The sequence below is a fragment of the Rhagoletis pomonella genome, unplaced genomic scaffold (assembly GCF_013731165.1).
Source record: "Rhagoletis pomonella isolate Grant_MI unplaced genomic scaffold, Rhpom_1.0 Rhpom_scaffold_00004, whole genome shotgun sequence".
In the NCBI taxonomy this organism is placed as follows: domain Eukaryota; kingdom Metazoa; phylum Arthropoda; class Insecta; order Diptera; family Tephritidae; genus Rhagoletis; species Rhagoletis pomonella.
In genome coordinates, this window is record NW_023458558.1 from 67,606,928 (window position 1) to 67,624,085 (window position 17,158).

Consider the following 17,158-nt stretch of genomic DNA (forward strand, 5'->3'; position numbering starts at 1 on the left):
GATAAAGATTTAAATTTTTCGTTTCGTTATTCTCAAATTAGTTATTTATTTTTAGTAAATTGATATAGCTGACATCAGTGTTGCGATTTAAAAGACACCTGTAGTAGAATCTGGAAAAAATATGATAGATTTCATTTTTAAGATAGTTTATCATTTCATTTTATAAGTACATATTACGAAACCGAAAATATATGAGTACTTAAACCCAGAAGATAATTTAGGTAGGCCTTCGTAAGTAAAGCCATTCTAAGAGGCCTACCCAAGAAGCGCTGAAAAAAGTGCTTCCTTGCATGCCTTCTAGAAGGGCTTATCCATTTGCAATTTACGCGAATGCATAATTTATATTATTTAGCATTACCAATAAGGTTCAATAAACATTTTATGTTGCAATAACACATATTTGATATAAACCTTAAGAAAATACTTCAAAGATGTATGATTTTTATAAATTAAAGAAGCAACTTTAAAAGAACTCCTCCAAAAGGCCTTTCCATGGGTAGCGCAAGAAGAAGCCCTTCAAGTTGTGCCACTCCATACAAAAAAGAAAGGAGAAACGAATGTAGCGTGGAAGGCCTTTTGACTCTCAGGAAGGCTTTCCGGAGGGGATTTTAACTGCTGAAATTATCTACTGGGAAGTGTCGGACAAACTAATATGGTCGCAATATTTTGTCAAGTTTTGACTGACTTTTTCTTCTGTTTGTTTAATGTTAATCTATATATTTTTTTTTTTTATAAAAGAATTAAAAATAAAGAAAATTATAACGGAGAAAAATAAAACTACTCAAAACGCTTAAACAAGTGGTAGATCTACCACAATGTGGTAGAAGTCTGAGCACTGGCTGGCAGCCGTAATGTTTAATTGCAAGATTAATCATAAATAAATACGAAAGTGGACAGAAAACTAAACTTCGTTTTTATATTCTTTTCTATATGTATCAATTCAGATTCCACGACCTATATTCCTATGTACATATATATATATTCGTATTATTTCCTACTTATTCAATGATTTAATTTACACAGTAACTACCATAACCAGCGTAGAAGAACTGGAGGCGCGTATGCGTGGAACGAATTCCGGTAACGGAATTTCTACTGATCCTACAGTTACACGCAATGAAACCCCAATCAATAAGCCACAAGGGAGGCCACGTGACATAATTCTTCCTATCCCAAACGAGCAATGCATTGCCGGGCAACCTCAAGCAGGAGAGATAGAAGCTTTCAAAAAGTTATTAGAACAACTTGGATCTGGAAACAAACACCATGCACAGCCTCAGCAGCATTTATTACCAACCAATTTGCAACTGAATGTGTTGCTTCCGCCCCAAAACCATACCAGTCCGCTACCTACGGTGAATATAATACAGCCCGGTACTGTGATGGCACAGCATATGGTTATTAAGAATGATGAGTTAAAAAAAATAATGCACCCACAATCAGCTTTTCACCAACATAACCAAAACAATGGAGATATGAGCAATGTATCGCAACCACAACTCTCGACTTTATCCATTCTGTTCGGGAATCAACCTCAGAAGCATGCGGAGGCAAGGCATCTCTATCAGTGCATAACGCGTGGCGAAGTGTCAATTCATTTCTTGGAGCAAGAACTGAACAATCCAAATGCATCACCACATGCAAAAGAAGTAATTGCTGCAGTTTTGCGTGAAATGAATACCGGAGTGGTTTCCATTTCTAATGCCCCACAAAACCATGCAATACCAGGGCCTATTGGAACACAGCCGGATCATTCTCCATTGCAACTATGTAGCAGTAACGGCACACCCATTTCCAATCAAGCTCTAACAAATTCATCAACCGAACCATTGCAACATCAGCTTTCACAGCAAATTTCAACTTCTAATGTTATTCTTTGTGGTCAAACCGAGCGTATTTCGCTTTTACCTTCACATCAACTACCGTTAAACCCTCAAGTTATGCCGAGCCAACGAGAATTGCAATTTCACACGCAAACAATAATGCAGAATGCCATGCTGAAAAAGAAAATTGAGGAACAGCAGCAGCAGCAGCAGCAGCAACAAGATTCGCTAAGGAGGCGTCCAGAAATTCAGAAGCAACCGCAGCCAAATATGTTGTCCGTATTAAATGAACTGGATATACCACAAAAGAATGTGCAACAAGTTCCAAACTCTAATAGCATGCAACAGCAACAAATAGCGGGCACACAGCAACATACTCATATTTCGCATGCTATGCAACAACAGCATCAACAATCACGGCATATTCACTCGCCGACGCCGTTGGCATTCACGCCGACATCAGTTCTTCGCAAGATGACTGCCGAAAAAGATAATGCAAACACAACAACAACTCACAGTACGGTCAATACTGTATTACAACAGCAAAATAAATGTCTAGCACAAAATAGTTTTATAAATTGTCAAACTACGCAGCAGATGCAACAACAGCAACCGATTACCACACACCCACGAATGATACTTGGTGGTACTAATTCCTCACAGCAACATCAGCAAATGAGTGTCGTCAATAATCAGTTGCCTACACAATCTACAGCTCAAGCTGCTCAACAGCAATCAATGCAATCTTCTCGAAACACATTGGTGCCAATGAAATGGCCCTTGCATTTGGTAAATCAAAATATGACGGCTATCAAACCAATGGGTAAGTCCACTATTATTGAAGAATGCCGCTCTTTTCAAATTCTTTTTTAGTATTTTAATTGACCACAATACCGAATTTCAGCATTCGTTTTCTATTGTGGATTAAGAATAAACGAAACTAACAACGTTAGCAGCCACCGTAGCCGAGGGGTTAGAGCTATGTCCTACGACTCAACAGGACGTAGGTTCAACCCTGGCAATGTCAAAAAGTATAGCTTTCTTATATAACTTTTTTTTTTACAATTTCATTCTTATATCTATACTACCGAATTTCAGCAATAATTTTCTATTGTGAATAGACAATAAACGAAACTAACAACATTAGCAGCCACCGTAACCGAGGGGCTAGAGCTATGTCCTACGACACAGCAGAACGTAGGTTCAACCCTGACAATGTCAAAAAGTATAGCTTTTTTATATAACTTTTCTTTAAATTTTATTCTTATATTTTATCGCCGCCTCCAACAGGCGGTAGGTAATTCTAAGTTCTACCGAGTGGTAATACGCAAATCTAACACTCGGGTATGGCGGGTATATTGTTTAATACTAGCAAATGTCCGGCGTGATTCGCGATGCCTCAAAAGTACTTTTGCAGGGAATCAACTGGAGCGACGGTCCTTGGCCAGATATATGTAGATTTGGATTGTGAGAACGCAAAAGTCCTCGCTGTTGGCTAATTGAGGTATGATCACATAAATATTGTTAAAGGGGGTCATTGACATACCTATCTTGTCCTTTCTGGGAAGAATCTGGTTAAATCTTTCCTTGGTTATTCGTTTCTTAGGCAATTCATTAAAATACCCAAGTATAATACGTCAACGACTTTATTCTGCGTGTTAATGTATTCTTATTTTCTCTTTCCATTTGCAACATGATCCCGAATGAAATGATGCTTAATGTCACCGTTTACTTTCTGTATTCTCCACCAATTCAATGAGCTAAAAATCTGCATACTCCAAATATCGCTAAGAAATCAAAATTAATAAGATAGACATTTTTACGAAAGTTTGTTGAAATTATTCTTTAAATATTGCACAAAGTTCAAAACTTGGATTTTCACGACTTTTGTTAAGAAATTAACTATATTTTTATAAAAACAAAAAAACAAATTAAATAACACAAAAATAACATGTTAAAACTTGTAAATATGTGGTGTGGCAATAATTTTTTCGACCACTGTATGCATACATTCATAGTAATGATTTTCTGAATGGGTGGCAACCCTAATAACAAGTTGTTTCAAACTAAAGCTTACATAAAACTCCTTCGTTTGAGAGTCATATTTAAAGAAATCATATCCATATCTTTCATTTTTAATACAGGTGTCAACCCTTTTCAAAATTGTTTGCAAACTAAAACCTTCGTAACCCTCTAATGCGGTCTTTGATAAAACTATGATATGCGTTACATATTTTAATATTTAAATTCTACTTAAATGTAATCTTAGTAGGTGATATTCGTTCTTTTCAAAAATGTACTCGCCACTTCGACCGTACGTATAACTTTGTAACGAAAACAAGTTGAAATAGAAACTTCGTTGAAAGTGGTCAGAAAATTCGTGTGTGAATGTTTTTATGTTTCAAAAAATCTGATCGTCAAAGTGAGCTAAAAAAATTATGTGGAGAAGCTTTTATTATTAACTGTACAATTTCAGTATTTGTAGGTTCAAAAAAATATAGTAAGCCAGTGCAGTGACTCAAGGTACGAGGTGCAGTACAGTGAAAAATTTATTATGGCGGTTCTTCAGTTTTGAATTTTATTCGTTTTAGTTTTGTAAAGTTATTTCAAGTGCATTTGCATATGAATGAGTTGGAATGTAACAATAATTATGGCAACGCGAAGAGGTTCTTCGCGTTCGTTTTAAGTAAGTGAAAGCACTCGCGTTCTGGTTAAAACGTTATAAATGTTTTATTTGACAATTAAATTATGGTTAAGTACATATATAGGTTAATTACGTCCGGGATATGATTCTGTGGTGGCCGTTTTCCTGTGTGCGCGCGTTGACTGTTGAATTTGGAATGTTTTACTTTTCTCCACTTTCTTTTTGCAGTACCAAGAAAGTTGAAAAGCAGAGAAGATGTTAGGGTGCTCCTTCATTACAATCGGTTGATTGTACACTGCCCCCCCCCCTACCCCCCTGCAAGGGCGTGCTGAATAGTGCGGTCTGCAGTGTATTCTACGCCATAATATTGAGTGTGTGGCGGTTTGGCGTGTATGCATTTGCGTATCATATTATTTTAGAATGTGGCGCTAACATTAGGCTTCGTGTTGCTGTCGTTTCCAATTATGGCCTTTCCTTGAGATGTCGTCCTGAAAAGGAAGAAAGCGAACGATTATGCAGAGGGCGTGCTCTATATGCATTTTATCTTGGTGTTGGGCGTATAAATATAAATATTTGTGTATTTTTGTAGTGTGCTTATGGTTTTGAAGGAGAGGGGTTTAATTTATTGCTCTTTGGTTTTAAAGTTTTGCGTTTTGTTTGTGCTCATGGGCTAGAGCTTATGGCGTTAAGGTCTTATTTATTGCGCTCTATTTTCATAGTTTTGCGGCGGAACCGCTTATCACCCAACCAAATATTGTTTCTTGTGCTATTACATTATCTTGTATTTTTCGGGCTCCGGGTTGGAGAATTTGTGGGAGTATGTCGCTTCCAATGACCAGATCTATGGGTGCTGGTTTGCAGAAATGGGGGTCAGCTAGTTCATGGGCATTGAATTCTTTGATAAATTCAGGACTTACGTGGGAAGTCGCTAAGTGCCCCGTTAATTGCTTGAGTATGACAGCTTTGGTAGTTATCTTCCACTTTGCCTTGCGGGGAGTTATATTTAGCGCACATGCGTTCTTAGTGCGTCTTAAGTTACATCCACCAATTGTAAATACTTCGGTTGGGAGCTTCAACCTCTTTTGAGCTGCTGACGAAATAAAGGTTCGTTGGGACCCTTGGTCAAGCAATGCTCTGAGTTGAAACTGTTCTCCTCGATGCTCTATTGTCACTATTGCAGTTGGGAGGAGAACTTCACTTTCATTGGCAATTCGGAGCGAATTAACATGCGCGGAGTTTGAGCAGGTGGGTTGCTTATCCGACTTGTAGCTTGATAACTCTTGGGGGGCAATCTTTGGTGATCGCGTGCGCTATGCTGTGTTGCGCTATTATTTTTTGAGTTTGCGTATTGGTTGGGTGGTGATCATAGGGGATCACTTGCTCTTTATTTTGTGGGGCTGTGGTCTTTTGGATGTGACCACAGCTTTCTTTTATTTGTCGATCGGGGTTGATCGATTTCTTAAGAATTTCTTTTATACCAGCTTTGGAGAATGACCTCTGGATGTGTGTACATGTTATGTCTTTTCTGACAATACACACATGCAAATTGTGAGTTGCATTTTGCCAAACTATGATTGAAAGCAAGGCAGTTGGAACACAACTTATGGGGTGTCGCATAAATAACAGGAAAACACCGTATTGGAATTTGTATGAAAAGCTTTTATTTTACTTTGGGTTTTTTGGTTAGAGCAGAAGTCTTGCTTACGTGTTTTGGGAATTTCATTTCTACCCTTTCTAACACTTGAAATCTGGACGTTAGGAATTCGTCCATTTGAGACCATGAGGGAAGGTCTTTTCTAGAGGGCAGTGATTGCTCCCAAAATGTCCGGGTTTCTCTGGGCAATTTGGATACGCAAATGTGTACGAGGTTGGGGTCCCAACTGTCTGTCAAAACCTTGTGGACATTTAAAATGGACAGACATGTTTTTATTTTGCTTTTAGATTAATGATCTGTTCACTATTTTCTTCGTGAACACTAGGCAGATTCATTAAAACTTGGATTTGGTTATCCACTAATATGCGTTTATTGTCATAACGTTCGCTTAATGCTTGCCATGCCAGATCAAAATTCTCGTCGCTAAGAGGGAACTGCTTGACGATTTGACCGGCTAACCCTTTTGTTTTATACCGGAGGTGGTATAATTTCTGAGTGGATGATAATTGGGGGTGGTTTATGTAGACGGCTGTAAACATATCTCGGAAAGATTGCCATTCTTCATAACCACCGTGGAAAATCTCGGTATCACATGGCGGGAGATGCAGATGCATGTGAGGATTTTCCTCTATGTGTGAATTCTGTGCTTCTCGGGAGTGAGAGCTTGGGGGACTTATAGCTCGGATCAATTTGAGTTGAACTAAGATCTTCGCTTTAGTCATTTCATAAGTATCAATACTAAATTGATACTTGCCTTCCGCCAACGCCAAAAAATTATCTGGAAGGTCTTCATCATCCTTTAAAAAAAGTGAGTCATATGCGGCTTGTAACCGTGCCCAGAGATTGTCAATAGTTTTTTCTTTTATTTCGAGGGCCGACTCTGTGAATCCCTCTATGGGAGAAGAGGTGAGTCTGGCACAATATCTCATGAAGCCATCATTTTCAATGTTAAATTTTTGCGCACGCGGGTCATGAGATTTTCCTCTTTCTGAGCTCTTTGCTTCGGTAGAAGTCTGAAGTTTTTCCACTGTTTTCGAGGAAGTTGCTTTCCTTGGAATTTTGGAAATAAGTTTGGGGCTTTGTTCAGTTGGCATTTTAATACTTAATTTTTTAGTATGTGAAGGAGGCTCTTGGTTGCGCAATTTGTTGCTAATTGGGTGTTTTTGTGGACTGTATGTATTTATATGTATGTATATATGTGACCAGTGAACTTTACTACTGGGTTTTAATTTTTATTCTATATGTGTGTTAATATATATGTATTCTTTTAAAAGTGGTTCGAGAGTGTTCGTTTTTGTCAATATATATTTTTTAGGAATGGTAAACTCGCTGTTGGGTTATTACCACCAAATTTACTACTGGGCTCACTTGCTTAATATGTGTATGCATATATATAGATATGTATGTATGTACATATGTAGAAAGGCAGCGCAATTGTTTCGCTGCGTTTTGAAAATGCATACGTTAGTGAGTATGGTTATATATGCGAACAATTATGTGAAAACTTCCGAAAAACTAAGTCCTTTAAATGACCAAACAATAGTTAGTATTGCTGGGAGCGCAGAATCTATATGTACGTATGTATGTATGTGCCTATGGTTGTGCAGTTGCAGTATACTGATAGCTACACTGCTTTTGGGGACGAAGAATAAGCGCAAAACGTAAGTTTAAAATATTTGTTGGCAAGCGACAATTGGTTTTTAACAGCTGTGCTTTGGACTGCACGCTGGTTTTGTTTGAGGTGCTATGTAATTATTCGCAAGTAGATCGGGTGCATATAAATAGGCAGGTAAAGGGATCACCACGCATGTATGTATGTATGCCTGTATATACTCCGTGTGTATGTTTGTGCGTATGTATATTTAGGCGCTTACTGAGTTTATATTATTTACTGTGACAATAGAGCAAACTTTATTTTTCTTTTGGTTTTAAATGTATGTTCATATATGAATGTTTGTAAGGGACTTAAAAATGCTTTATGTATTGAAAGCTTCTACTGTATAGTTTTTATACCCGAGCGCACTTGTGCACAAGGGTATATTAATTTTGTTCACATAACGGTTGTTTGTAACAGCCAAAACGAATCGAGATAGATATAGACAAATGTATACATAAATGATCAGGATGAAAAAAGAAATCGATTAAGCCATGTCTGTCTGTCCGTCCGTCTGTCCGTCTGTCCGTGTACACGATAACTCGAGGAAAAATTAAGATATCTCAACGAAATTTGGTATGTAGGTTTCCCTTAATCCAAGGTAGGTTGGTATTGAAAATGGGCGAAATCGGACTTTAACCACGCCCACTTCCCATATAACGGTAATTTCCAGAAATACGAAAACTGCGATATTTTAGTAACTACTGAAGATAATTCACTCAAAATTGATATTTACAATAATTCTTAGACGAAAAATAAGAATATTATAAATTTTTGGAAAATGGGCGTAGCCACGCCCACTTATGGTTACATGTGTATATCTTGGTAACCGCTGCACCAATTTCTTCCAAACTTGGCACAGTTGTTGGCCTTGGTACAGCATAAAAAAACCGCCGAAACTTTTTAAAATCGGACAATAACCACGCCCACATCCCATATAACGGTAATTTAGAGAAATACAAAATCTTCGATAAATCATTAAATATTGAAGCTAATTTATTCAAAATTGATGCTTGCAACAATTCTTTACCAAGAAATACGTTTATGGTAAAATTTTGGAAAATGGGCGTGGCACCGCCCACTTATGATCACATATAAGTATATCGGTAACCGTTCTACCAATTTGTACCAAACTCGGTATGGTTATTGTACTTGCCACGTGTAAGCAAAACGTTGAAAATTATTGAAATCGGACTAAAATAACGGCCGATTCTCATATAACGGTAAATTTAAGAAATGCTTGAAACTTCAATATTTCGAAATTGAAGGACGCTAATTTACTCAAAATTGATACACCTCGGCTTACCATCTAGCGGAAGGTTTCGGAAGGGTGAAAAAAACAAATATTTAATACTTGCGCCGGGTATTTAATGCTCGGCTCCACCCGAACTTAGACTTTCTTACTTGTTCTTACTTCCCTTTATGATATATTTACATATGCTAAACCGCGCTGTTGGAATGATTGCTGCTATTGCTGCTGGCGCCAATGTCGATCCTTGCTTTCGTGTACTGCCTTTGCTCACGTACTGTTGGTATTAGGTACAGATGATGCTGTTGCCTTGGTAGGTGTTAGCTTAGGTCCGCCGGACACTGCAGATATGCTTATTTTTTGTTAGTCAGCGATCTTTTTCTCGTTAATGTGGTGTTGTATATTTTTAGTTTTTGTAGTTGCTTTGCTCTTTCTTGCAACGATTTTATTTTATTTTTCAGTCTTTTTGTTTTTTTGGTCACAGTCTTCAATCTTAATGTTTTGTACTTGTTTGAACTTTGAATTTATTAAATGTTTTCATGTACACTTTGTACGTACACTTTTAAGTGACCCAGTCTAAAGTACACTTCACTTTTTGTTTGTGTTTTGTAAATTGTATTTATTTTCACAGGTGCCTTTCTGTATGGCGAAGAAGGACCATGGCAACGCGAAGAGGTTCTTCGCGTTCGTTTTAAGCAATTGAAAGCACTCGCGTTCTGGTTAAAACGTTATAAATGTTTTATTTGACAATTAAATTATGGTTAAGTACATATATAGGTTAATTACGTCCGGGATATGATTCTGTGGTGGCCGTTTTCCTGTGTGCGCGCGTTGACTGTTGAATTTGGAATGTTTTACTTACCTCCACTTTCTTTTTGCAGTACCAAGAAAGTTGAAAAGCAGAGAAGGTGTTAGGGTGCTCCTTCATTACAATCGGTTTATTGTACAAATTATTTATAAATTTTTAGATATCAAACCGTCAAAAATTTTTCAAAATATCGGCGATGTCAGATGAAGATATTAGAAAATTAATAGAAGCGGTGCCTTCGGACGGCGAAAGTACCGATAATGAAGAAGATGATTTAAACAGCGATGAAAGCGTTGCAGACGAGATAGCCGGTTTTATGTATCGAAATAACTCGGATTTTACCCGACCAATGGTTGTTGTTTCGGCAATGAAACCCTCTTTGGGTCGGCGAAATTTCCACACTCTTCTGCTCAGGGCTGCCATCGAGCCAAACCCTGGGCCAGAAACCTATAACTGCTGCGGTTGCCAGAGACGATTACACCCAAACTTCACCTCAGTCAAATGCATTTTTTGCAACGGGTGGAGTACTTTCGAACTTGCTCAGGTCTCAGAACTCATAGTCAATGGACCGCGCCGTACGCAAACGCGACCACTCCCCAACACCAATAGGCCACATACCACAGTCACAATGTCATGGAATATTAATAGCTGCGGTCCAAGAGACGAAGCTGCACTCACTCTTTGGCATTCAAACCTATCGCATTAACGGTGACGAACCCACAAGGATTATGTGCAGCTGCAGTAGCTCGCCTGACAACAATTGTAAGCGGTGATCTGGACGGCGACCTTTGCTGATTCTAACATCAGACCATCTTTCCATAGTCATCTCGATTAATAAACCTGCCGCATTTGCAGGTGCCGGAAAACCGCGTTGATTTGTGGCAATCTTTTTTCACGCAAGTTCTTCCATACAAGGTATGTTCGACAATTATTTTTTGTATGGAGAAAATGAGCAACACCTTCCACTAAAAAATCGCCAAAAAATAACACAATTTTCTGCAACTTCAAACTTCATTGGAAGTTGCAGATCTGTTTGTATACGAGCATATACACAAGAACCAATTCCACAAATTTTTTGGGGACCGATGAGGGGTAGTTTACTTTACTTAATAAATTGTTTGAAGAAAACATTTCAAAACAGTGGCAACCCCCTTCAAAATATTTTTAAGCTTAAGCCTTTTTAAATCTCTTTCGTCTGCAGGGATGCAAACGTTACATCGATGTTTTCAAAAGTTGCTTTCGTCCATAAAAATTGATGTTATCATCGATGTTTTGCTGGGTGAAACATCGTCATACACTAGATAAGTGAAAACATCGACATAGTTCATTCATTCCGTTCGTACGCTGCCGAACGACCAAAGCTACGCGAGTGCTTGTTCTCGGAAGCAACTACCATTAAGTAGAGTTTCGAGACTAGATTATCAAAGCTTCTTTTCTGCACTCCTTTTAAAATTTTGCATAATCAAATTATAAGATTTAGTCAAGGTACATCATAATTATAGCTACATACTTATATTTGTTTTAAAATGAAGCTCCTATATGTATATTAACCCTAGAACACTAAACCTCGCCTGATAGCCGCATGGAATTGTTTCATGCGATATTTATATTTTAAAGTGCGTTCCTTTTTATGTGAACTTGCTTGATCATAATAAACAGTATAAATGGACTACCTTCTGTTTTCTAATGAACTGACTGTGTTCTCTAAGTTAAGCCATTTTTTTAAATCAAATATTTAAAATAGAAAAATGTTTGCTTAAAAAAGTAGCTTCACAGGCGAGATTTGTAATCAAAGTATACTAAAAATGGTTTAGTTTATTTATATATTATAAAAACCGCTGGGATAGGTAAATTTGGGATTTTAGATACGTCATAGTTACATAGTAGCTACATATTTGTTTAAATTTGTAGCGAATATGTGTGTCTACACCTTTTTCAACAGTATTTCAGAAAAACGAAAATGTCAAATGAATTTCAGAAAAGCTCAAATGTATTTTAGAAAAAACCAAATGAAATTCAGAAAAACACAATTGTATTTCAGAAGATCTCAAATAATTTTCAGAAAAACCCAAAAGTATTTCAGAAAAGGGCAAATTTATTTCAGAAAAACACAAATGTGTTTCAGAAAAGCTCAACTGTATATCAGAAAAGCGCAAATGTATTTTTAACTAGGAAAACCTGCAATGGCAAATTGTCGAGTGTATTTCTCATAAAATCCATTTTCCCTTAGGAGGCGGCTTATAATTGTGTATTAGTATCAAGACGCACCCCACAAATTAGAGAACCTCGGCCAAATACTGAGCAAAAGCGCAAGCGCCATAATTTTATATTATTGTAAATATTAAGCCTCTACCCTTCCATGGGATAGAACGCCCATATTAGTTTTAGCATAATTTTTTACTTTAGCCCAAACATTTTCAGTGGTCGCGTTTGACCCCAGGCGCAAAAAGGTGGGTGACTCATTACCGTGCGCTGTGAAATGTATGTGTATTCAGAAAACAAACAAGTATGTTTCTTTACGACTAAATTGGACAAATAATTAAATATAACTAGTAATAACCCCCCGAAAATCGGGTGCATGCACTAAAGAATACTTGCAGGTATTAAGTATTTAAACTTAAGTAAAAAATAAAACGTGATATTCATGAATATACTACAGTATTTAGCTCAAGATCTATTTAAAGAACTTCTTGAAAGACAACAATTAATCTTGTATTGCTAGAGACCTGATAACCCAAGCTAATTTTTAAGTTATTAAAGGACCTTACTCTATTAATAGCTTCGTACAGTGGGCCGTGAGAAAAGAGTAATTTTTAAGATATAGTCCAACCTTTCAAAATATCTGTCCAAGGGCTTTAATTTGATATACAACTCAATTCTGTAGCTACACCAGATCGCCCTAACTAAGTCATATGACTGAGCAATTATATATAGATACGTTGAGAGTGAGTCAAGAAAATGTTTAAACGCTTATATTTTAGCATCTACTTCACCGATTTGAAATCTGACAATTTTTGAATGACCTATGGAGTTTGCAATTTAATTTGATATACAACCCGATTCTGTTGCTATACCAGATCGCCCTAACTATGTCGTATGACTGAGCAATTATATATAGATACGTTGGGAGTAAGTCAAGAAAATGTTTAAACGCTTATATTTTAGCACCTCCTTCACCGATTTGAAATCTGACAATTTTTGGATAACCTATGGAGCTTGCACTTTAATTTTAAATAGAACTTAATTCTGTAGCTACACCAGATCGCCCTAACTAAGTCGTATGAGTGAGCAAATATATATAGTCTAGTAATAACCTCCCGAGATTCGGGTGAATTCATTCAAGAAATACTTGCAGATACTAAGTATTTAAACTTTAGTACAAAATAAAACGTGATGTTCATGAATATACCTCACATTTATTTAAAGAAATTTTTGAAAGACAACAATTAATCTTGTATTGCTAGAGACCTGATAACCCAAGATAACTTTTAAGTTCGTGTAGGACCTTATTCTACGCATACCTTCATACAGTGGGCCGTGAGAAAACAGTCATCCTTGAGTTATAGTCCAACCTTTCACAATATCTGTCAAGGGCTTTATTATTCGTAATTTGAAACGCAATAATCACTAAAAATTGGCGCCGTTTCATGGTGAAAGGCACTTAGTATCACACTTTTAAAGTAAAACTTTCTTAACCCTTTCAGTACAAAAATTCAACCACTGATTCTAAAAATTTTAAAATACACGAATATATATACCGGCTAATTTGGATCCCTCATTTCAAAAATCACAGGGTACTTTAAATTTGTCAGTGATATCTTAGGTGTTTGAAAAATAAAGTGATCTCAAAAATTTTTATTTTTTGCTTTCGCGAAATATATTTCAAGACTATGAATAATACCTCAATTCCACAGAAAATTTGTTAATATTTTTCAAATGATTATATTGCTGACTATCGGCTTTTCTGCCAATTTAACTCAATTCTGTAGCTACTCAAGATCGCCCCAACTAAGTCGTATGACTGAGCAATTATATATAAAATGAAGCGTTGAGAATGAGTCAAGAAAATGTTTAAACGCTTATATTTTGTTACCTACTTCACCGATTTGAAATCCGACAATTTTTGGATAACCTATAGAGCTTGCACTTTAATCTGATATATCACTCAATTCTTTAGCTACTCCAGATCGTCCTAACTAAGTCGTATGACTGAGCAATTGTATATAGATTATAAAATCAAAAATAATCAAAAGTAATCACCAAATTTTATCAACTACTTTTTTTTTGATTTCTTTGATTATTATTGATTATTTTTTAATGACAAATGATCATGATTGTTTTTTGATTGATTCGAATTATAATTGATTTCTACTTCCTCGGTTAAAAACACTAATTGAATTATTCATTACGATTACCGAACCTATGTATTCGTTTATTATTATTATTTTTTCCTGTCAGGTTCCATATTAAATTCAAGTAAAAAAATAAATTTTCATTCAATTCCTTTCATGAAACTAGCTTTTAAGGTATTTCGACAGGTGGTGATTTGAGATTTAACACTGCACAACTCAACCCTGGTGTCTCCGAACGAAGCTTTAACGCATAATGCTGTTGGCAAATTACATCCATTGGGCCAATCGTAACACACAAGACTTCAATATACTCAATAGTTCAATAGGTCGATTTAGTCTGACATTCAAGGCACCTTTTCTTACTTGTCGATTTTTGGTGATAACTCGACCTCAGCACCACCTGGCAGCTCCTTTTTGCAATTGGACTGCCTTTACCGTTTCCAATACATGTTTTGAATATTCGCCAAATCGGATCATAAAAAAGATTTTTAGTCATAACTCAACTCCAGCGCCAACTGGCGGGTTAAATTGTGAAACTAAACTATCCAGAGACCCACTAAACACACACACAAAACTTTGTTAAAATCCCTCCAGCCGTTTAGGATTTCACTCACAAACATGCCTACAGAAGAATTATATACATGTTCAAAAATAAGTAAAAGTCAGTACGTTTGTACTTTGCCATGCCCACTTTTCAAAAAGCCCATTTTTCTCCATGAGTATGGGATTGATTTCATGCCCACTTTTTAAAAAGCCCATTTTTCTCCATGAGTATGGGATTGATTTCATATATCTCCATACGAAGTTCCAGTACTGTACCATGAACACTTCCAGAGTTATGTAGTATGAAATCTGGCTTGTGTGGTAGGTGCCACGTCCCCCTTTTCCAACAGCTCCATATTTTCTCCATGACTATGCGATTAATTTCATATATTGGAGGTCCAGTACTCTGCCAAGAACAATTCTAGAGATATGCAATAAGAAAAATTCGACTTGTATGGGAGTTGCCACGCCGGTATAAAGTTCCAGAACTCTACCATAAACACTTCCAGATATAGTTGTTATGAAAAATTCGGTTTATATGGGAGGCGCCACGCCCCCTTTTCAAATAATCCCAATTTTTCTTCATGAGTATGCGATTGATTTCATATATGTATCTCCATACCCAGCTCTAGTTCTGTATCATGAACACTTCCAGAGATAGGCAGTATGAAAAATTCGTATTGTATGGGAGGTCCCACGCCCCTTGTACAATAGCTCCAATTTTTCTCAAGAGAATGCGATTGATTGCATATATATAGTATCTCCATACCAAATTCCAGTACTCTACCATGAACATTTCCAGAGATATACAGTATGAAAAATTCGGTTTGTATATGAGGTGCCACTCCCCTTTTCATATAACTCCCAAGTTTCCTCCATGAGTATGTGATTGATTTCCTATATTTCCGTACCAAGTTCAAAAATTTCACCAATTTTTATCAAGAGTATGCGATTGATTTCATATATGTATCTCCATACCCAGCTCCAGTTCTGTACCATGAACACTTCCAGAGAAATGCAGCATGAAACATTTTTATTGTATGGGAGGGCCCACGCCCTTTTACAATAGCTCCAAGAGTATGCGATGGATTTCATATATCTCCATCCATCACTATTTCATGAACATTTCCAGCGATATGCAGTATGAAAAGTTAGGTTTGTATGGGAGGTGCCACGCCCCCTTTTCCAATAGCTTCAGTTCCAGAACTCTACCATGCACATCTCGAGAGATATGGAGTATGAAAAATTCGGTTTGTATGGGAGGTCCCACGCCCCTTTTGTATATCGAGATTTTTGTTAGCCTGTAACCATCCTTTAAACGTCTGCAGCAGGTGTCCGAAATTTCGAAAAAATCAGTTCAGCCGTTCTCGAGCTTTGCGATATATATAGAATCTATGTCATAGATGGATAAGTGTTGCTGTTTTTAATATTGCGCTCAAAAAAAACATAGCAGCAGGGTTTTTATGCGTAATTATACACATACAAATGTATGTACATAAATATTCATATACAAATGTAAGTGCTAACAGCAAAGTTAATTGCTCGTTGTGCATACATATGTAATTGCCGACATTATTTATCCATGAATTGTACATACATGGTTGTTGTTTTTTTAACATAAGAATAAACATTAACGTTAACATTAGCACGTATGTATATGTTACATAACCCTTGCTTTGAACTGTATTCCGTACAAATTAACAGCAGAGGGCGCTCTTATTTGTGATTTGCTTGCGAGCAGGGCTGTTATGTGGGCATGTATGTTACATTCTATAGGATTTTTAAAGTCCTGCAGTTCCATTTTTGAGAAGTATTTAAACTTTTTTTTTGCCTAAGACAATGAGAAGCCCATCCAAAACCTATAACCAAAATTTAAAAAAAAATCGGTACAGCCGATCTCGAGCGTTGCGAACAGAAAAAAACGGCTTTCAAAATATATATTAGTATAATTGCATAATAATTAATTATTGTTTATAAATAAAATTTTTTTTTTTTCAAATACATTTTTTCAAATTGCCACATCTTTTTTTTCTCTCAAACTTTTTTGTCTATTAGGGAATAGTATAAACTATTTTCAGTACTACTCGTACTGCAATATGCTAAAAACCGTCATTTTTGAGTTATTATTATTTTTTTCTGAAAATGCACTTATATGATGCTAGCAGATTTTCGTGCCAGTTGAGGGCACAAAAATTGTTGCCCATTATGACAAAATTTCCTTGCTGGAAATTTTTTGAGGTTGCCCGATCAGAGCCAAAAGTTTTTCCCATTTGGGCTCTACTTTTGGCCCATTTGGGGCCCAATTAGCGATTTGCCCAATCTACCGAAGATTTCCCCAACCAGTGTTCACAATTTGCTCAAAGTGAACATGCATACGCAATTAAAACGTTTTTATCGATAAAATCACACATACACACATCAAAATCCCCAC

At 36.6% G+C, this 17,158-nt stretch overlaps 1 protein-coding gene across 1 annotated transcript in view; it reads left to right on the forward strand.

Moving 5' to 3' along the window:
• The first annotated feature begins 1,004 nt into the window (after positions 1-1,004).
• Positions 1,005-17,158, forward strand: part of LOC118738025 (putative uncharacterized protein DDB_G0271606) — a 131,470-nt gene continuing 115,316 nt past the window's right edge. Inside the window, exon 1 of the mRNA XM_036468900.1 lies at positions 1,005-2,646. Within this exon, the coding sequence (XP_036324793.1) occupies positions 1,062-2,646 (1,585 nt within the window). The 5' untranslated portion in view covers positions 1,005-1,061. The remainder of the gene's footprint in view (positions 2,647-17,158) is intronic.